The sequence below is a fragment of the Sipha flava genome, unplaced genomic scaffold (assembly GCF_003268045.1).
Source record: "Sipha flava isolate LNK unplaced genomic scaffold, YSA_version1 40_pilon_pilon, whole genome shotgun sequence".
NCBI classification, from domain to species: Eukaryota; Metazoa; Arthropoda; class Insecta; order Hemiptera; family Aphididae; genus Sipha; species Sipha flava.
The window spans coordinates 2,518,706-2,540,612 of record NW_020273126.1 but is presented as its reverse complement, the minus strand read 5'-3'; the positions used below and the strand labels follow the sequence as shown (position 1 = coordinate 2,540,612).

Genomic DNA, 21,907 nt, shown 5'->3' with positions numbered 1-21,907 from the left:
TCGGTAGCTCACTAAAAATTTGGTAAATATAAAGTTTTAATTTTTCACTTAGAAAACATTTTTCATGCATTCATTATGGGTTGAATACATTTTTTCCTAAAATATATTAATTTTTATTATTATCATCATACTAATAAGCTTCACTCAAATTTATACAGAAAAAAAAACACTTGATGTTCGTAACATATAGTGCTATATTAGAATAATAGATTTATTATTAAATAAAAAAAAAACTTACTTTTAAATTGAATACAAAATTTATTTTTTTTTTTTTAATAATTTCTAATTTAAAATTTAAAATACAATATTTTATTTGTTACTATTATAAAATGCATACAATTAAAACTGTAGGATCCAAATAACATATTTCATATAAAAAAAACCTAAATATTCAGTTAATTAAAAAAATGGCTAAAATAAAATAATAATTATTCATAATATTTGTAATGAGCAAATAAACGTCATGTAAGCAATTACAGATATCAACATTTAAACCTAGTATACCAGACATGTTTGCACGTCGTGTTTCATACAATAATCATAGCTTCGAATAATAAATTACAAATTTCCAAATGTAAACAGCATAAAATAACACTTCTGCGTTTATAAATCACAACATATAATATACTTATTTATTATCTGAAATTATGCATATTAACAGCCAACACTTCTGCTAAACATTAAATTAAAATTATTAAATGTACTACGATTATTAATGATACGAACCAATTCTGTGCTAAAAATAGTCCATAATTATTTTAATTTTAAAATTAATATTTATAATTTTAAGGTAAAAGGTTTAGATAAACAACATGTGAAATGTCTTTATAGTAAACTACAAAAATAAATACCAATACATGAATGTATACTTGCATATTGTACTTATATCATTATTTCATATACATGCTCAGTAAGAAAGTAGATTCCAATTAAAAATAATATCAGTTATGGTAATATATAGTAGGAATCTTCAAACCAAAGCATACTTTTATTTTTAGCATAACATATTGCAATGTGTCTTAACTTATAATTATACATTTTTTCTTACTTCTTCTTATTAACTTACCATTTTCTCTTTACTCATGTCAGTAGTATTTATACATATTCTCATATATAAACTATTAAGTCCAAGACATTTGATTTCCAACATTTATTTGAAAATTTACTCAAAATCATGTAAATTTCAAATAAGAACAAATGTTGAAAAATATATGGAAAAAAAAATCAATGACAACAACAATCTATATTAAAACAATATTTTTAATAACAATAAAAGTAAATTAATAAAGATAAAATAAATTAATATTAAATAGATTTTAAAAAACTTTTTAGTATAATTTTAAATATTATAATTTCTAAAATATTGAATACACTCTTCTTTTAGTATAATAATTCAAACATTAACTGTATAGTTAATTAGATATTTCACTTATCTTTAGTATTTCTCCCTAAATAACTTTCAGATATTTCTATCGCAGCTACATTAGTTTTCAATGCAGCTGGTACACTGTTGTAAGTTAAATGCAATGAACCAGCTAATAAATTACGTCTAGCAGAAACTAACTGTTCACAAACTATTCGGCAATTTTTTCCACTGTTTCCAACCAATACTCGACATGTAAGGTTGTTCATTATCTCTTCACACTCAAACAATTGTTCTACAAGGCCGTATTCAAGAATAGTGTCTAATACCGAATCGGGTAATTCCTTAAAACACAATTTTTAAGACAAATATTATCATCATTTTTAAAGTCTTAAAATGTATACATAATATTTAAGTACTTACATGGTTAGTTTGAAAATAACTAATAGCTGCTGCTTCTACAGCACTCTCTCCAGATAGTAAATATAATAAAAAAAGCAATGTTCTATTCACATTTGGAATACTACTAAAATCTTCTAATTCCTAAAATAATAGATGTTACATTAAATTAATTAATCTCACTATAATGAAATATAGGATAAATACATAAAAAAAAAATTCAATTATGATAAATATATTATGTACCTTTTGGCTAAAATTATGTTTACTACATGTATATTTCAGTACCGATATTGAAATCCGATATTCAAATGGCTGAAAAGCCAATAACCGTTTTAAAGCGTTGACCCATACATCATTAACACTAAATATGAAAAAATACATGTAATCATTATTATTATTAACATTATGTTATATTATTACATTAATATTATAGTTTTCTATAGTTATAATTTCATTTTTATTTTTATATCAAATTATTTAAAATTTGAATACAGTACAGATAAGTTGCTCACAAATTATAATTTAATAATTTTATATATTATTAGAAAATTTTGAAGCATATCCTATTAATAAAATTTAATTTTTGATTATAAAATGTTTACAATGATAAAAACCATTTTTAACAATACAATATTTTTTCACAACCTTTAATTATTTATTAAACCAAACATTCATAAAATATAATTGCAATAAAAAGTTCTACTCAACTAAAATTTATAATTTTAATATATACAAACTAATAAATAGTATTTGACATTCATTAACTTACTTATGTGACTGAGATAAAAGTTTTACAATTTTATCAATATCAGCAGGTGATTCAATATTTTGCATCAATTGATCAAAATCTATGTTATCCTGACATACATCAGATGCTGAAGAAGTCTAAAAAGGATATTTCAATGAAAAAAAAAAATTTAGTTATTATTTTGCAATATTTTGAAAAAAGAAAAACTGACAGAACGACTAAATTTTATACAGTGTTGTATTTTTTCAGGTAAGTTTTTCAACAATCTACTTAGAACATGAGAACTACATCCAGTTTGTTGGGCATTAGAAAATGTTTCATAAGCAGTTTCAGGATTCAACAGTAACTTGTAATCTATGTCTATAGAAAAAAATGATTTTATCTAATTTTCAAGATTTGTTAAGAATCAAAGGTTTACCTGGAAGAGTACTATGAACTCTCTTTAACAACTTTATATGTTGATTAGGTGTCATGTTATCTCCGTGTTGCAGAGAGTTATTAGGATAAATATAGTTTAACACTATATAATAAGCAATCAAAACATTATGATTAGTTCCTGGAACATCTTCATAAACATTGATCAGATTATTGTAAAACTGCTCTTTGTTTTGAATCAAACTATCAAATTCCATTGTAGTTATAATTTCTTCTAAATTTCTCGAAGACATTGTGTGTAAACAATGTTTTAAAAACTCTAATAACAATATATCATTTAAATCTAAAGATTGCCTATTACATATTTCTAGTGCTTTTTCAAGATTTTTTAATTGACCAGTTCTATAAAAAAAATTCCCAATAAAATAAAACATCTTGTAAAATTAAAAAATAAAGAGAAAATCATACCCAGCCATTCTGATAAGTTCTTTTTTCATTTCTTCAGAGCTCAAATTTGAATCTAATCCTTTTGAACATTTACTATACAATAATGCATATTTACGTAAGTACTGTCCTATTTCAGGTTCAGATAGTGAGGGTTGAGCATTTAAATTAGACATAACTTGTTTAATTAGCTAAAAAATAATAATACCATTATTATATATATATATTTATATCTCAAAAATAAAACTTATAACAAAACATACTTTATTTGTTGATAATTTCAGGAATTCTATATCATGCATAAATTGAAGTGCATAGCGTAATGCAAAAATATAAAGTGCTAATTTAGTACTTAGAACTCCTTCACAACAATTGAAGCATTCATCAACAATAATGTTGCTTGATACATGTAAGAAACATAATACTGACATTTTGGAATCATAACCAAGATATTTAAAGCCATAAATGGCCAACACTAAAGCACAAAAAAATAACAATACATCACCCATCTTAAAACAATATATAATTTTAATTTACCTTTGTCAATATTAGAATGGTTATAAGATACTTTAAACAATTCTTTTAAATTAAATATCATGTCTTCATGTGATAATCCAACTTCAACACAATTGGAACATTTTAAATGTAATGAACTTTCATGATTTGATACAGCAAGATAATTGATGTTCTTAATTCTAGTTTAAAATAAATAATTCATAAAATATTTGATATAGTAATTTGATATAGAAATGTATTAAGTTATTACTTACACTGGAAGCTCTAATGGAGAATCATACTCATATAATTGTTCAGTATTTTCATTTTCCAATGATTTCCTAAAAATTTAAAATATTTAATAATATTGATAAATACATTGAAATTATTAATTTTAAATTATATATAAATTTATAGGTTTATAATAAAATATTTTTGATGATCAGGGTAAACAATATTTGCCACTTGTATTCATTGATATTGGTAATATATAATGGTTTTTTTAACTATTATGCTAATTTGACAACATCTAGACTAGTGGACTTCAACTAGTGTGTCACGACCCAATTTTGGTCGCGTAAGCTTTAAGAATGGGTCGCCATAAGTTTTCTTTTTAAAATTTAAAAAATTCATATGCATATATATATAATATAATGCATGTCATATGATATTGCATAAAAATGTTTTAGAATAAACCTGAAACCGTACTATTTTATACTATTATAAATTTGTAGAAGATTAGAATGAACACTTTTTTGTTATACACTCATACCTAATTAAAAAAAAGCCAAAAACCAATATACGACACATACTACTAATCATTAACTGTCAATTACGTAGTGGAGGACTGTACACAATATATCTCAATACGCACCGACCTGAACATGCCATCCAACATAGTAAAAGTACTTAGCGAAAAACAAACTCTGAATATTGTCACATTTTTAAATATCACAAATATTATTAGTAAATTCTTATTTTACACTTTACTTCACCTGTATTATGTCATATGAAATATTGTAATATTAATTTAACACCTAATTCATCTAATATGTAACATCTAATAGCTAATATTTCCTGTTGAAGCCTTCATTTTCAAAAAAAAAAAAAAAAGAATGAACAATCAAATTAAGTAATCATATAGCAATAGCCCGACTTAATCCATACAACTCATTTATTTTTCATATATATATTAACCTATTAAATCTATTAAATTATATGAAATTGAGCTGAGGTGGAGGTATTTCGTGTGAAAAAAGTCCAGGACAAATATCGCACTCATTTCTTTTGTGTATAATAACATATATTTTTTTCGATATCATTACATGCATTGGTATCATAACTTATAACAAAATTAAACATTACCTAGATACCTAGATAAATACATATATATATATATTTTTTAATTCAGTTATAAAAGCACTTCTAAAATAACATAAATTAAGCAATTTTAATTTTTTATTTAGTTTTCATGGCTAACAAAGTTGGCATAGGTCACAAAAAATTTTTGGTAAGAAAAGTGGGTCGCTGGTCGAAAAAAGTTAAAGACCACTGATCTAGACAAGGTGTATTAAGAAGAGTTTACGCCCAATGGTTTCACGTTATCTTCTGCACTGTAGAATGAAATGGTTTGTATAGATTATCGGTACAAGCGTGCACACAGGTGCACCACATGAAACCTGGACTGCATCTAATCTTTATGAGAAGCTAAATTTTTTTAAGGATGTATGTATACTATTTTCAGTTTATTGATAAATGACAAATTTTTTTTTTGTTTTTCTATATGCTTATGATACAATTACAAAGTTAGGTTCTGAGTGAAACAAAAAATATTGGTTTTACCATGATGCTAATTTTTTAACTGCCTGTGTACATGATTTTGACTAAAAAGATTGCTTCGATCATCATAATCATAGAAAACTTCTGATAAGAAACATTGACTAGTGAGTTCCTACTTTAAAAGAGGTCATATTATTAAATTCCTAACAGTTATCTTTATATATCACATCCAACCTAGAGATTTCAACATTTTTTTATAAATTTATCTATTTAATATTTTATGCCAGGTTTCCAGATTTTTAAAACTATGGGGTGATTTAAAGTTTGTGATCTCGATATATGAAGTCGATACCTCTGTAAATTTAATATAATAGATGTTATAATTTATAATAATAAGTAAAATTTAAATATTGTTAAAGTCTTAATTTAAAAACATTCTCATTAAATATTAAACACTGTATTTCTGAGTAAATTTACGTTGATGAAAGATGAACATTAATCAGAAAATAAAAAACAAAAGTTCAATTTTATGTATCACATACCGCAATTCAATAACTGAGATGATTTTTTCAACTGGACAATTGAGCACAGCAAATGATAATACTTTAATCTTTAAACCAATATCAACGATATCATTATGTAGTCCTATTTCTACACATAATGGCCATACTGATGGCTCATGTTTGTCTATCAATTGAACACAAGTTTTAGAAGCAAACTTTAAATCATTAGCCTGAAAAAATGGTTCAAAATAATTCACATACATATAATAAAAAAATATATTTAAACATACTTGAAAAGCAGTCATAGCACATTTGAATAAAATGTTGGATTCGATGGATACAAAATTTTCATGACTTGAAATTTCCAATTTATTAGCTAATACTATTAACTTTTTAAGTAATGTGTAATTATTTGGTTTAGAAGATATACTTATGTCAATCAGTTTCCATTTATTTTCACATTGGCGAACTATTATTACATTAAAAACAGTTTTTAAAAGTAGCTAAATGTTAATAGCTTATAACTTACATTTATAAGAATTAAAAATAAAATATGAACATAAATCATTCATTCATTCATATCATTAATTTTTAAATGACACGCAAAATAATTAAAAAAATGTTTCATTATTATAATTATTAGTTTTTAATATTAAATTATAAAAATTAATATGATAATATACTATTAATAATAATTTTAAAAAAAAGTGTATATTAATTTTGCCCCAATTAGTAGGTACCTATATGACTTATGTTATATTTTAAAATCATTAAAATGAACACCAATTTTTACACAAAATAATGTTATATAACTTTAGAAAAGTATTACCTTGAACTGGAAGTAATTTAGTACCAAGAGTGTTAAATATTGTCATAGCAGAAATTAAATTCCATTCATGTATTACAAGATCATCAATATTAGGTATGATTTGTAAACATAATCTGAAAAAAAATTTGATTGAAATAAATATAAAAAGTTAAAAAGTTAATTTTAACAGTTGTCTTAAAGATATTTACTTAGCTAAGGCCATTGATGAATCGTTGAAAGACTTTGATTGGTCAAAATACATAGAAAATGAATTTTTTATTATTTTTAAGCTTAAGTTTTCAGGTAATTTTCCCAATAAAATATCTTTACTCAATAGCATTATTTTTTCATCTTGGCTAGTTAACAACATTCTAACATATTCCTAAAAAAAAAAACAAATTAATCTAAATAAATAAAAAAACAATAGGTATGTTAAATATTCATAAAATAACTATTTAAACATTTAATTTCACCTCGTAACATATTGCAACCGAAAGAGATGGAAAACAATATTCTGCTATTTTTAATAAATCTCCAAGTACATTTGACCAATACTTTTCTGTTTGATTTTTTCTATTAAAAATTATAACAAAAAATAATTTTAAAAATACACTGATTAAAAATTAAAAAAAAAAAATTAAAAATTCTGCTCACATTGACGTATACTCGCACATTAAAACCATAACTTTTCGGAAAAAACCACTATCAGTCAAATTATTAATTAAATCTTTAAGAGGATATCTAATTCCATAATTCAGTAATAGTTTTGAAGCATTTATTATTTGTTTCATATCCTCAAGTTTTTTAATACAAGGTTTATTTTCAACATTGTTTCTAAAATAAAAATAACATATTTATTTGAATTAAGTTATTAAATACCAAACATTTTATAAAACATTACTTCACACTTTTTAACAGTGACAGAACTATACATTGTGCTTCGTCTAATTGATCAGTTCTTGAATAAGTATAAATACATTTAAGGCCTAAATCTATTTTTGCATTATCTGAGACACTTACACACCAACCATTATTTTGAACATACTCGAAATACTGTAATAATCATAAAATTAAAAAACAATACTATCTTAGATTTAAATTAATAAAAATCACCTGTGATGACTTTTTTAATGAACTTTCACATGTTTGAATTAAGTATTTTTCCAAAATATAAAACGTATCAGCTTTCGTTTGAATATATGGCAAAAAATAGTTTGTCAAATTCTTCAAGAATAATGTTTCATCACACTATTCAAATGAAAAAATACATTTTAATAAAAATAATAAAAAAAAGTTCAATTTATTTCACAAACCCTTGACATAAATAATGATGCTTTTTCTAAAGTGTTTAATTGTTCAATATCTTTCAAAAACATATTCTCTAAGCCAACTTCATACACTAAAACTTCCAAAACAGACAAATCTTCGTGTAATTTTTCTAATCCCTTACAAAGAAAAATTGTTAATAATATTTTGCACCAAATAATATAAAATTATTAAATGTTTACTTTGATATTGTTTTCAAGTGCAATGGTTGACAATTCTAATGCATGTTGAACTAATTTAGTACACAACTCAATGTCCCGAATTCTTTTTGTATACCAATGAATTAGGTCATTTTCAGATAATGTAATTATTTTTATACTTTCAAAAGTACCAGTTAATAATTTAAATCTATCTGATTCACACCAGTCAAGTTCCCTTAAAATTTCTGATTCTAATAATACGGCTTGTTTTGTAGATGTATTCCAAACTGGCAATAAATGTCTAAATGTATGTATAAAAAAATTACCAATTTCAATTTTTATTTTGACATAAAAAAAATAAGTTTATTAAACTTTTTTTTTTAATTTTTAATAAATTATCTAAATTTAAATTTTACTTGTATAATTTGGGCATTAATGTCTCTGGAAAATCATTTATTATGTCTAACCAGAAAGGGAGAACTTGATCACTATAGTAGGTAAAAACAATAGAAACAGCATCAACTTGGCATTGTCTAGCTAACTGTAGAGCCCATTGTAGAGGACTTAAATCTCTAAGATGTTTATATGTGTTGGCACTATAAAGGGACTCACAGTCACCATCCATTTTTTTTAAAATGATTTCATAAGTGGACAGCTTATCTAAGTAATTTAATAGTTTGAGTCTTGATACTATAAATTCTTTACCTTCTTGACTAAAAGTACCTAATTAATCATAAAAAACAATTACATTTTAATTAATATTAAGAAAAAGTATACATACTCAAATTTTCAGGATCTATGTTTAAGTAAGCAGAAAAATCTGTTATTTCTAAACCATAGGCAATCAACTGCTTTGCTCCAGTTAACGTTTCTGAAACTCTATTGCAACACTCGTTCACAATCCATTGTTTATCAGATACTTTACTCTTAAAGGCAAATTAAAAAATTAAAATAAGGATTGTGTTTACTATATTTCATTTTTCTTACTAAAATATTATTAATTGTTTCTTCCAGAACTGAACTATTACACCATTGGTGTTTATAGACCAAATCTTGATTCAAATTGTACTTCAAAGCTAACTGTAATGCATCTTCATACTCCTTTTTTTGTATCTTTAAATTAATAACAGCAAAATATTACAATAATATTTCTAAAACAATAGTTGAATATTTCAATACAAAATTATCAAATATTATGATATAAAAATATAATTAATAGTTATAAAATAGTTGAATTATATAACAATGTTAATTTTTAAAGTACTATTGGCTATGGATAAGCATACATGTATTTTAAGTACATATGGTACATTCATGTATATAATTTAACATTTTCATAAGTAAAAACAAAACTTAATTGAATATAAAACACCAATAAATCCTTTATATTCCAAAATAGTTTATGTTTTCATCATGTGATTAGTGACTTAAAGTTATCTTACATATTATACCCTATATTATTAATCAATAATCAAAAAAATATTTTAGTATTAACAAATTTAATATTACTTTTTTCATAAGCAGCTGTTGAGGAGTAGTTTTAGTCACTGCAATAAGTTTATACATATTTGTTGAAGTCCCTTTGGTGTTTACAGAAGAATCCTTGGGCAAATTAAAACAAAATATTAAAAAAATAATTTTTAAAATAATGTGTTTATATTTAATTATATTATATATTATAATTTTTTTATAAACTAAAAATGAAAAAATAACAAACATTTAAATTTAAAAAATATTTTTGACAGAAATAAAAATGGTTAATGACCTGAGTATATTTATTTATTAGTATATACTCAAATATAAATTTATTTTATTTTAAACTAAAGTAAAATAAATAATTACCTGAGAATTATTGAAATATTCTATTTTTTTAAAATCAGCAACAACAAAATTGTCACTATTATATGAACCACATAATTTGAAATGAAAAGGATTCAGTTTTGTATTAACTACACTCTGTTGACCTTTTTCTAGACAAACGATTAAAGTACCATCAAAACATCCTAAAATCAAAATCTGAAACAGAAACAAAAGTTTAACTAAGATTTCATATAACATGAAACGGAAATGTCATTACCTCATTACTCCACCATTCAATATCTACAATTCCACCAAATTCTTTTTGATCGTTTACAAACCATTTATTGCAAATGCTAAAAATTGAAATAGTCAATAGTATAGTAACTTAATTGAGTATATAAATAAATTATTTTTTAAAAACATATGAAATTATATGTGTAAGTAAAATTATTAATATACCAACATTATATCTGGAAAATTCCATATGCAAACTGTTCTAGTACCATATAAACATGCCAGCATTGTACATAAAGGCGATAAACGCATTTTTATTATATGTTTCTGTAATTATAAATTCAAATACTTATACAATTAAAAAAATAATACTCAACTTACATTATTTCTGCGCAATATCATATTAAAAAATTTGGATAAAAATCCATTTTTTATAATATTTGAAGGTAAAACAGGATTGTAGTAAGGTTCATATGAAATCATTGACCATAAATTTAAACCAGAATCATTTAAGTCCTAAAAAAAAAATATTAAATTAAATTAAATTTAACCTATATTACAGATAATGATTAACCTTACTAATTGATTTTGAACATCAGAAGATGTAATCATGTAGGCTGGATCTGCACATGATGTGACAGATGATAATGTAGATGCACCTAATACTTGAATAAAATTAAATGTATGTTGTATTTGATAACCATAAACAGATGATACCGCATAGCTAGTTAATGATCCATTTCCACCAATTAATATAAGTTCATATGACCTAAACATAATTTAAATTATATAGAATTTCATAAAATATTTGAGTTACGTAGTTAAAGCTACCAACAATATAATTAGACCCGCTAGATATCAAAAAGTGAAAACACTAATCCATTTTTATAAAAATTTGTTGTTTTAATTTTAGTTTTACATTATTATAATGTTGAACCTTTAAATAATTTTTTTTTTTTATATTTATATTATAAAACTATAATAATAGTATATCAAACAAACAATCCAAAAATACATGTCTATTTTAATATTAATACATACTTAATAATTATTAATTTTTCATAATAAATTTCAAGTAGAGGTATAGTTATCATTACTAAATGAAAATTGATTCGGGGTCTGTATTATTGTAAAAAAAAAAATCAAAACTACATGATACTTAAACATACCATTTTGAAGACCGCGTGCGCAAATCTGAGAAGAACAATTCTTGGGCATAATTATTATTTGCAGGTTGTTTGGTACTTTTGTGAATCTTATGAAAATATTAAAGATTTACATATTAATAAGACCTTTTTTTTTTTTTTAATAATAATCAAAATAAGTTAATCTTAAAAATGTGTTATGGTATACTTACAGACTCAATGACAAATAAATTGGAGGCCAAAAGATCATAACAAGCAATATGACCATGTGTAGTGGCTATTGCAAAGATAGAACAATCAGGACTCCATGCTAATACTCTCTTTGATGGATATAAATCATCATTTATTAAATCGGGTACTAAAAAAATAATTTAAAATAATTAGTTAAAAATAAATTTTATAAAAAATTGCAAAAAAAAAGGGTTATTACTAGATTTAAGATGTTAATGAATTTTACATTTTCTTTTCCTTTGATTCTATACAATGCTATCTTAACTAAAAATTTGTTTTATGCTCCCTTGAAGCAGAATATTTTAATTTTATTTTGCAATTTTTTGAATTTTTAGCTATAAATGCATTTTTTTATTTTTTAACATCATTTTTCAACATTTATAAGTCATTTTTTAATATTTTAGGTCATTTGTAATTTTTATACAATGTGGGGGCATTTTTCTCAAATTTTAGATTTTAAAGAAGATTTGTATAATGTTTATATAAAAATAATTTTAATATTATTGTATAAAATATTTTTAATATAATTTTTTTTTTTTTTTATATTTTACTTTTTAATTTATTTTTAATAATTTTATATAATGCTTAAAATATAAATGTACAAAATTGTTTATTAATATTATTATTCATATTTTAAATTACTATTACACCCATTATCACACACATATCTCTAATAAAAATTAATATTTATAAATAATTTTTTTTTCACTTATTTTATTAGATATTTTATTTAATATTTATTTATTTACTTTTTTTTTTATGCCGATGCCATATGCTAATATAATATAATGAAGATGTAACATTTTGTTTAGTGGGACACAACATAATGAAATTAAAACTAAATTATTAATTAATAATAATTTTTAATGTTGAGTTATATCAAAAAGTAAATAGAAAAAAATAAAACAAAATTGTTTATCAAATCTTAGTACATCTTACATGTGGCTTTAGCCAAAATCTTGTTGTAATGACTTTCTGTGCGCATTTCGAGAGTAGATGGTTGAACAATAGATAAAACTTGACCATTGCCTCCAATACAAAATTTCCATGTTGGCTCATTTGAATTAAATGATTCTAAAGAGATGTATGGAAAATACTTAAGTGCACCAATATAATTTAAAACACTTCCCGATCGTTTCTTAGAGGTTTTTTTCTGTAAACCAAAATTAAAAATATGAGCAACAAAAATTTCGAAACAATTGTTCTTGTTAGATACTTGCCAAATCTACAGGTTCAAACAATTGAATGTAATCCGAAACAATGTACAAAATTTCTTCGCTCATTGCAGTTAATTAATAAATACTTAATGCTATAATTAATACAAATACATTTTTTTAAATCACAGCAGATGGAAATAAATATATATTTTCATTTATTATGCACATATTTTTAAAAAAAAATAAATGCCAGCGTGTTATCATTATTTGATACAGCCTAAAAGTTGTTCAGCCGCTTACAGTCGAAAAATGATAAAAACCCGAGGAGTGAAATCGAAGAAGTGTGATATTTAGATATTACGTCCACGGATCCACAGATCATATACATTTTTAAAATGTTTAAATTATACGAAATTATAAAATTAATATATATATATATATAAATTATCGAATTATACATTATATATTTTTATGAAGTCTACGTAGGAATGTACCTTTATCCCTAAATAGTCTTATCTACATCGTAGAGTGTAGCCGTAGACCCGGATCCTTAACGAAAATAGCTGGAATAAAATTCGAGTTCTAGTCATCCGATTTATTTATTTGAACTCCTTAACTTCTCTTCTATACTGAGTAGATAACAGATTTTCGATTTTCGTTAAAGTCAGTGCTCGACTTGGCAAAATTAAAGAAAGGGGACTTTATTTACTTTAAAAAAAAGAACGTCCCCAAAACTGGTTGAGCGTAATAGTAGTAGGGGGACGCTAAAATTTCTAAAAATTAGTTGGGGTACTCCGTCCCCCTGCATCCCCCCTCAAGTCGAGCACTGGTTAAAGTCGTTCGATAAAACGCATCCAAATTTTTTATATTTTGAAAAATCAACTTACATTTAAGTTGTAATTCCTACGAAGAATTTAAAAAATTATTTTGGAAAGTATCGTTTTTTTTTTTTTCCAAATCATATAACCAAAACCAAGTTAATTCTATTTCAGATTTAGCTACTTGCCTCCAGTAATCTTAAAGTTAGTTATTTATTTATTGCAAATTGTGATTAGACCTTATCCTACGTGGTGATAACTGATAGTTTTGAATACGTGTTATCAAACATTTTTTTATATAATCATTCATGTAACTAGTCCACAACAATTTCGTGTGAACTTTTTCAGTATACCTACAATAACTAAGTTTATTATTTTATTGGTTTCACGATTTAGGAAAAATGGTGAGTTGAAATAATTATTACCTTTATTGACATGTTTACACACTTATTTCGAATTATTATCAAAAGTGTATTTGTTCTATGTACTATTAGGAAAGTTCCATACCAATTGAAATCCATGCTCAGAAGCTAAGTGAATGGCTTATGAGTAGAAAACACTGTAAAAAAGATTGGCACACACATATACAACCTATAAGAGAGAAAATCAATGCAGCCATACAAGACATGCCCGAAAACAAGGAAATTGTTCAATTATTGTCTGGAACGTGTAAGTTTAAGCAGGTATTTATTATTTTCATAATTTATTTGGTATTTATTTCACACTTGATTGTATTACTCTAGATATCAACTATTTCTATTGTAAACGTATAATAGAAATATTAAAAGAAACTGAAGCAGATACAAAGAATTTGTTTGGTTCGTATGGTTCACAGAGGATGAAGGATTGGTTAGAAATTGAAAAACTTTATTTAAAAGATAATGTATACTTGGCTGAAGCTTGTGACCTTCTTGTACAGAACATTAAGTATCATATACCTGTGATAAAAAAGCAAATAACTAAAGCACAGTCTGGACAAACTGTACGATAAAAAATATGTTATGGTTTTCATTTTTAGCCATGTAATTAATATGTATTGTATAGGACTGCGATAAGAAAATTGAGGATTACACTAAATCTATTCAAACATGTAAAAAAGATTTGGAAACATTGCGGAAACAGTTTTCTATAGCTGAAGATAATTATAGTTTTAAACGCACGCTTATAGAACGTTTAAGTGAACTTCAAAAGGTATATGAAGATGTCATGTGCCATGTGAAGAATTTAAAAAAATCTTATATTTATTTTTCTTCATTTGTTTCCAAAGTTCAGGGTACTGACATCAACTTAATTGTACTTCAATACCTTTTGAGTAATTTGTTTTTATTCAGATAAATTTTTCAATGATATTTTTTAATAGCAATTTTTCTTTCAGATAATGGCAATACTACTTACTATGAATATTTATATGGGGAAAAACCAAGTAAAATTGAAGAAGCTGTAATTACCGTAGAAGAAAATATTAAGGTACATAATTTTGCATAATTTTATCTATATATTTGTCAAAAGTATAACAAGTTGAAAACTGTATTAAAAACACTTAATTTGTAGGACACATCTGCTGATGAAGAAATTGATTGGGGTAACTTGGATGATCCATCAGAAGTGTGTAATTGCTAAGTTTTAGTTAATATAAGTTTTTCTAATTGATAATATATTTATTAGGATATTGACTACGGTATCTCTTTAGAAGAAAGTGGAATAGTTGTTGAAAGTCCACAAGTTGATGGGAGTGTTGCCAAAGGGAATGAGGCATTGTCTATACTTGATAATTATCAAACACGAAATGATTTTATAAATGACATTTTAGAAGTACATTTCTATATTTTACCTTGAATTATAAACAATTTTCATTGCTCAGTAGGATAGTATAAAATAAGTTTCTGATTTCAGCTAGAATCATTTTTAAATATGCGTTTGCTAGAACTATCGAATGATACCAACTCCTTGCTATCGGTCCAATCTGGAGGTGAAATCAATGAATCTAAACCGGAGCTTGTTTCTATGTTAGATATTATAAAACTAATTAAGCAAAAACTTAATGATCCAGTAGTTAAACATTTGCAACAGATTAAACATTCACCAAGGTAAATATATATATGTATATCTGTATTCTTCATTTTTGTATAATATTTATAACTTGGTGTTTTAAATATTTTAATAATCATTAGATATCTAAATAAATTAGAGGCAATATTTCTTCAAAAAGTCAATAACATTGAAAAAATGATAAACTCTCAAATAGCTGTTGCTAATAAAAAAAAAGAATTTGCTGAAGAATATAATCAGTTAGTGCCCAAGCTAAAATTGATACAACAGAAAAACAAACAATTAATTACTGAAGTAAGTAATTTTAAATTGTTTTATTTATTTAAATTTTACTATGTAACAAACTTTTTCATTATTGAGGATCTTTAATTACAAAACACATATGAATGTACAATATTGTACTTTCTTGTTTACTGCATCAATCAAAATCAAAAGATTAAAAGAAAAAATAAATGAAACTATTAATCAAAATAAAAATTAATTTATAATATTATTTTATATAAGTTAAAATGTTGTATGAGTTAACACTAGTACAGATCTAAATGTATATACATAATTTCAGATTGAATTTGACATCTCCAAAAGGTACAAAAACCGGCCAGTGTACATAATTGGAACATCAATATTTGGATCTTAACACTTAGAATGCTGTTGCCGTAATACTCTTTGTTTGTTTGTCTTTCTTTTTTTATTTGGATCTTAACAAACTAAGCCATTATAATTTCAATAATTTAAGAATTTCAAGAAGATAATATGTATATGGATGTTACAGACAGTTAGGTTTATTGATGTATAATTAAATGTCACACAATTATATATGGAAATTGTTTTATTATTATTTTATTGTTCATAATAAATGTATTTTACATTTTACATGCCAAAATTACATTTTTTTTATTTAGGTAAAATTCATACTCAGAAACACAAAATAAATATATAAATTCTATGTTCTAAATTGAACAAGGGAAACAAAATTAATGTTCACATATATTTAATACAATGTATAAAAACAAAATATTGTGAACTGCATATATCTCTTCGTCGAGACATGTACTCAGGAAAACAGACCATTATTCAATGATTCATGAACCTCTGAAAAATAAAAACAGATTTTAATTGAAAAAGTTAATATTTAAATATTAAGTATAGATGCTATACATTTTAATATATAAACATTAAAGCATCAAATAAAAAAAATATTTATAAATTATAATTAAAAGACAAATTTTATTTTATTCAAATATAGATAGAATTTCATAAAAACTTTAATATTCTAATATAACTAACATTTTTTTATAGTACCAGTAACCTAGGCTAATTTATTACGACAATTTAATGAAAAACTCAGGGTTCTTCAAAAATTTGACTAGTGGACAACTTATTTATATCTTCATTTATAATGAGTTTTTTAGGGAATTTCTTTATCTAAATTATAAACAGTTCAATTTTATTTAATCTTTGGTCCAAGAAAAAATAACAAAGAAACCCATGTTATATGTACCTGAGCAAATATCTTCAAAGGAAAAACTAGAACTTATTTTGAGGTAAGCTTTTTTTTAATAAAAATAAAAAGTAAATTTTTCTATAACTAAACTAATTATTATGTTTAAAGAAACCGTTAATATTAATAAATAAACTTAAAATTACTTTTGTGATTTAAACAAATCAATGAAATGAAAATGAACGGTTAACATTTTTTTATAATACATTTAAATAACTGTATTATAACTAGAAATATTTTAACTTTGTTTAAGCCTTTTTCTCCTGAAATTAGGTCATCTATTAATTAACGAGTACTTAACGAAAGTTTTAGTAAAAATTGTAAGAAAATAGTAAATAAATGCGTAAGAAATATTAATAGCAATATTTTTAAAACTTTCTTTCGCTATTTAGTGTTAAGTTTTCTTAACTAGGTAGATAAAATTATAGCAAAAAGGTTGAATATAAATTACCACTGATAAGCCTACTTGAAAATCCCCAAATGATACAAAAATAATAATGAAAAATATTGTTACGTATGTGATTTTTCCACAACACGAAGCATGTACTTACACAATGATATTGTTGATGGGTATGTGGATAAGTTTAACGAAGAACCCGATGAAACCCATAATGCAAAACCCGATGGCTGTGGCGATTGCGATTTTTTGGAACTCTGCAAAACGTCATCGAATTAATTAAACGCCAGTTGAATGGCGAGCGATGATAAAGCAAAAATTCAACGTTTACCTTTCCTGTCTGGTTTGGTGCACCTTTTCACCAACCTGACGGAGTCTTTGGAGAACTGGCGTCCGGGCTCCAACACTTTTGTTACTTGGTCCATATTAACTATGAGTGTGTACAACGGGTTTCAGAGGATTTAGGATCACGCACGGGGCTGCGTTGTAATAGCCACGGGGACGAGAAGCGGTCAGAGTTGTGAACTCGCGTACGTGTTGATTGACGGATGGGTCGACAAACGGAGTTTGCTGGCGAATGGACAGGCGGACGTACTACTTCGTTACGCTTACGCGAAAGTGGTGACACGTTTTGATTGTTGTTATCAACCACGGTGCACGTAAATAAACGGTCGGTTCAACGTCATCGGTTGCGTTGGAACGCCAAGGAGTCCACTGACGGCGGCCAAACGTTCGCAGTATCCTTGGAGGCGCGCGTGAGAACCGAAAGTATTTTTGTTCCCAGATCATAATAACGATTATAATTATCACCGTTCCGGAAACCTGTTCGGCCTGTGCCGACGACGGATAATAATAATAGTAATAGTAATAATAATAATGATTGATTGTCGATAAATAATTGACATCGGTAGTTGACTCCTCGGCTCGGCTTTTCCCCGTTCTGCTGTGTCCCGCTTTTTCACGGACTTTTTTCTCCGAAAATACGTTCCTCAGACGACGTGAACGACTACTGTCTCACCCGACTAGTATGCGTGGTACTCTGTAATGGCTTTTCTGTGTCCCGTGAGAATACGCCGAGGCAAGAAGAAAAAAAATACGTCAACAGCCCTTCGGTTTATTCTTCTTGATACCCATACTCATATTCTGATGTGTACTGCAATTGCTGCTTACAGGTGGTTCGACTAGTGACTTGGACAAGGAAGTATTACGCGGAACCAACGTAAATGGACCTGTACCTGGTATGGGACGCATCACAGGTAGTGCGTCTATCGAAACATTGGTGCGTGTTGGAATCGAAAAGGAAAATGGCCTGTCACCTGATAGCAAAATGGTCGTACTTCATGATTTCACTCCATGTGTCGATGATGAGTTGACAGTGAAACGAGGCCAGGTTAGAATCTATTGTTTTTTCATAATACGATTGTGTCTAGCATACCTTTGCATTATGTATTGAAATTTATTAATATTTATATTCAAAGGCATGCGTTTACATATTAATGTTGTTTCCAATGAGGCTTGATAGTAAACATGTATTTCACTTGGTTAAAATATTTTATTTATTTTATTCTAGATAGTCAATATTTTATACAGGGAGAATGATTGGGTGTATGTAATAGCTGAAGATAGCCGCCAAGAAGGTTTTATACCTCATTCGTATTGTACACCATTTAATTCACAACTTGGGGAAATAGCTTTGAATAATGTGAAAAAGAAATTGCCACGAGCACCAGCTGCAACACCAACAGAAACAGTTGTTGAAGTTGAAATTAATGAACAACAAAAACATGGTTTGTGTAATGAAGTTTTCATTTAAAATATTTTTATTAAGCTATGAGAGCTTTTGTTAATTCACTGATTTATTTTTATTATTAGGTAATTGTGGTGATTTATCAGATTGTGAAAGTTTTGGTAATAAAACTCATGATCAAAAAATGCAAAATAAGCAGAACATTAATAGCTCTAGAGCATCATTACTAAGTGCATCTTCACATCCTGAGATTCGACCATTTTTCAAAGTAAGTTTTGTTAACACAATATATAAAAAACATCATTTAAACTTGTGATTATAAATAATAAATGGAATCATTGTTAATAAGCTAAATTATTCAATACATTGCGTATATTTGTGTGAAGTGACAATGGAATTTAAAAATCTATAATTGATATTCCTGTTAAATATAGAATAATATACAATACGATTTTGATTCTAATTGTTGTATGAATTATATAACTTATTTTAAATCAAAAAAAAAATGTATAGGATCCTGCAGGACGATATATTGTATTATATACATTCATTGCAAGAGATGAAAATGATGTAAGTGTCGAGAGAGGAGAATTTGTAACTGTATTGAACAGAGAAGACCCTGATTGGTATTGGATTATACGTAGTGATGGACAAGAAGGTTTTGTTCCTAGTGGCTTTGTCTATCCAGCTGATATAATACAAGGTATATAATAAATTAACTATATTCTAGTTAATATTCATAAATAATAATGCAATTTATACAATTATAAATTTAATTATATATATATAATATCAGAGCTCATAACTTATAGCTCTAAAAAAAGTAGTTAAAAGCATGCAGTTAAAAATATGCACTAAAAATATAAAAATATATAAAAAAAATATATCATGTATAAAAAAAATGTAAACTCTTATTATTAAAATTCCGATCACATTGCTATATGATACAAATAAATATACAATTTAAACCTAAAGAAGAAGAAAAGAATTAATTAATTAACATGAATAAATTACATATATAAATATTAATACTACGATAATTACTTTTATCATTAAAAAAAAAAATGTTTTAAATGTTCCGGAACTGAAAAAGACTTAAAAAGCAAAATAGCACTTATAATTTGAAATATGCAAAAATATGCAATATAAAATTTTGCATTTAGTTTCTTAGTTATCTAAAACAAATTTATAGCTCACTTAGATATTTTTAGGACCTCTCAAAAAAAATATGTAAATGCTATATATTATGAGTCATGTATATTATATATTATAATGTATATAATTATATATATATATTATTTATTATATATTTTGTATATTAATATTTTTATTTTATTAGGGCATATAAATCAAATGAATAATAATCAATGCACTGGTACTACTAATACTGGATTACCTCCAGTAACACGTGCACGACCACGTAGGAATTCTTGTGTTGCCGATGATGATCCAGCTATTCACGGTACAGAAATGGTTATGTTATATGATTATAAGGTATGTATAAATTTTTCCCTTATTATTTTTTCATAATTACTTAATATTCATCGGTTTATTTTGTATAGCCTCAAGCACCAGATGATTTGTCAGTAAAACGAGGCGAATGGATTTATGCAGATCTAGATAATCAAATGGTTGAAGGCTGGTTATGGACTTATGCTCCGAAAACAAGAAAATATGGATTTATACCTAAAGCTTATGCTCATCCACCAGCTATGACGAGTTTGTAAAATAATGGTTTGGCAACTGATAATTTTAGCAAATTTCTATCAAAAAATATTATTTTAAGTATCAAATAAGAACTCTAAAGTCAAATAACTAACTAAGTCAATAAGAAATTCTAACACATCATTATTTTGTTAACAAAACTTAACTTCCTTTATCTACTATTTTTCTTATAACTTTTGGTGATCTTTCAAAACCAATAATTGTGATATTTTAGAGGATAATAGGATTGGTAAAGATTAATTATTTAGGTTTATATTGATCACTTTCTATTCATATAAATCAAATTATTTAACCGGTCAAATAAAATAAAATTTTAAATTAAAATTGTATTTTCTATAATACAGTATAAATTTAATTATTAATATTCCTTTGAAAAGAATGAAAATATATTTATATAGTATTAAAATTTATCATACACGTTTTCAAGAATTCAATTTTAATGAATTTCCGGATTTCTTGAGTGTACTGTTACTAAAAGTTTTAGAAATTGGACCATGTGAATTTTTGACTATATCGTCAAACATTTTTTTATATAAGTACTCTAAAATGATGGTCTGAATTATTCCTGGCAGAAGGTCATATAAGGGCTATCATATAAATACTATAAATTTACTATTTATATTGTATACTTCTTATTAGAGTTATGTAAATCAACATTTAAACACTAAATAATTGTAATATAAAAATCCTACTGAAATCCGTAATGGAAAATTTTAGATA

At 25.4% G+C, this 21,907-nt stretch overlaps 4 protein-coding genes across 7 annotated transcripts; 2 read left to right on the top strand and 2 right to left on the bottom strand.

The window, feature by feature from the left end:
* Positions 1-1,371: 1,371 nt before the first annotated feature.
* On the bottom strand, positions 1,372-13,632 carry LOC112688869 (neuroblastoma-amplified sequence-like). Of its 3 annotated transcripts, XM_025562275.1 has the most exons (34): positions 13,445-13,632; positions 13,014-13,102; positions 12,733-12,946; positions 11,775-11,920; positions 11,587-11,672; positions 10,997-11,186; positions 10,799-10,933; positions 10,647-10,744; positions 10,461-10,536; positions 10,226-10,399; positions 9,893-9,985; positions 9,371-9,496; positions 9,165-9,309; positions 8,800-9,106; positions 8,426-8,684; positions 8,231-8,362; positions 8,031-8,165; positions 7,819-7,970; positions 7,572-7,751; positions 7,391-7,490; positions 7,127-7,299; positions 6,939-7,051; positions 6,400-6,578; positions 6,149-6,339; positions 4,103-4,168; positions 3,870-4,027; positions 3,596-3,807; positions 3,357-3,523; positions 2,932-3,290; positions 2,725-2,873; positions 2,535-2,650; positions 2,009-2,126; positions 1,787-1,906; positions 1,426-1,707 (listed from the first exon to the last, which is right to left on the bottom strand). In XM_025562275.1, the coding sequence occupies exons 2-34, from the start codon at positions 13,074-13,076 to the stop codon at positions 1,426-1,428; spliced, it is 5,214 nt and encodes a 1,737-aa protein (XP_025418060.1). In that variant the 5' UTR covers positions 13,077-13,102; positions 13,445-13,632. The 3 variants fall into 3 exon arrangements, with proteins under 3 accessions (XP_025418061.1, XP_025418060.1, XP_025418062.1); XM_025562276.1 differs by lacking the exon at positions 13,445-13,632 and having other exon boundaries at positions 1,372-1,707; positions 13,014-13,076; XM_025562277.1 differs by lacking the exons at positions 11,587-11,672; positions 11,775-11,920; positions 12,733-12,946; positions 13,014-13,102; positions 13,445-13,632 and having other exon boundaries at positions 10,992-11,079.
* A 431-nt stretch (positions 13,633-14,063) lies between these two features.
* Positions 14,064-16,641, top strand: LOC112688870 (CDK5 regulatory subunit-associated protein 3). 2 transcript variants are annotated; one of them, XM_025562278.1, is made up of 10 exons: positions 14,064-14,172; positions 14,263-14,437; positions 14,512-14,750; positions 14,813-15,080; positions 15,144-15,235; positions 15,320-15,373; positions 15,434-15,580; positions 15,662-15,855; positions 15,940-16,111; positions 16,380-16,641. In XM_025562278.1, exons 1-10 carry the CDS (start codon positions 14,170-14,172, stop codon positions 16,452-16,454), a joined length of 1,419 nt encoding a protein of 472 aa, XP_025418063.1. In that variant the 5' UTR covers positions 14,064-14,169; the 3' UTR covers positions 16,455-16,641. The 2 variants fall into 2 exon arrangements, with proteins under 2 accessions (XP_025418063.1, XP_025418064.1); XM_025562279.1 differs by lacking the exon at positions 14,064-14,172 and having other exon boundaries at positions 14,362-14,451.
* Positions 16,642-16,791: 150 nt separating this feature from the next.
* Positions 16,792-18,327, bottom strand: LOC112688868 (protein transport protein Sec61 subunit gamma). The gene is made up of 3 exons (XM_025562274.1): positions 18,047-18,327; positions 17,870-17,972; positions 16,792-16,909 (listed from the first exon to the last, which is right to left on the bottom strand). Exons 1-3 carry the CDS (start codon positions 18,138-18,140, stop codon positions 16,900-16,902), a joined length of 207 nt encoding a protein of 68 aa, XP_025418059.1. The 5' UTR covers positions 18,141-18,327; the 3' UTR covers positions 16,792-16,899.
* Positions 18,328-18,454: 127 nt separating this feature from the next.
* LOC112688867 (SH3 domain-containing protein Dlish) lies at positions 18,455-21,490 on the top strand. The gene is made up of 7 exons (XM_025562273.1): positions 18,455-18,808; positions 18,888-19,105; positions 19,286-19,502; positions 19,588-19,730; positions 19,976-20,165; positions 20,802-20,956; positions 21,025-21,490. Exons 1-7 carry the CDS (start codon positions 18,760-18,762, stop codon positions 21,187-21,189), a joined length of 1,137 nt encoding a protein of 378 aa, XP_025418058.1. The 5' UTR covers positions 18,455-18,759; the 3' UTR covers positions 21,190-21,490.
* Positions 21,491-21,907: the final 417 nt, after the last annotated feature.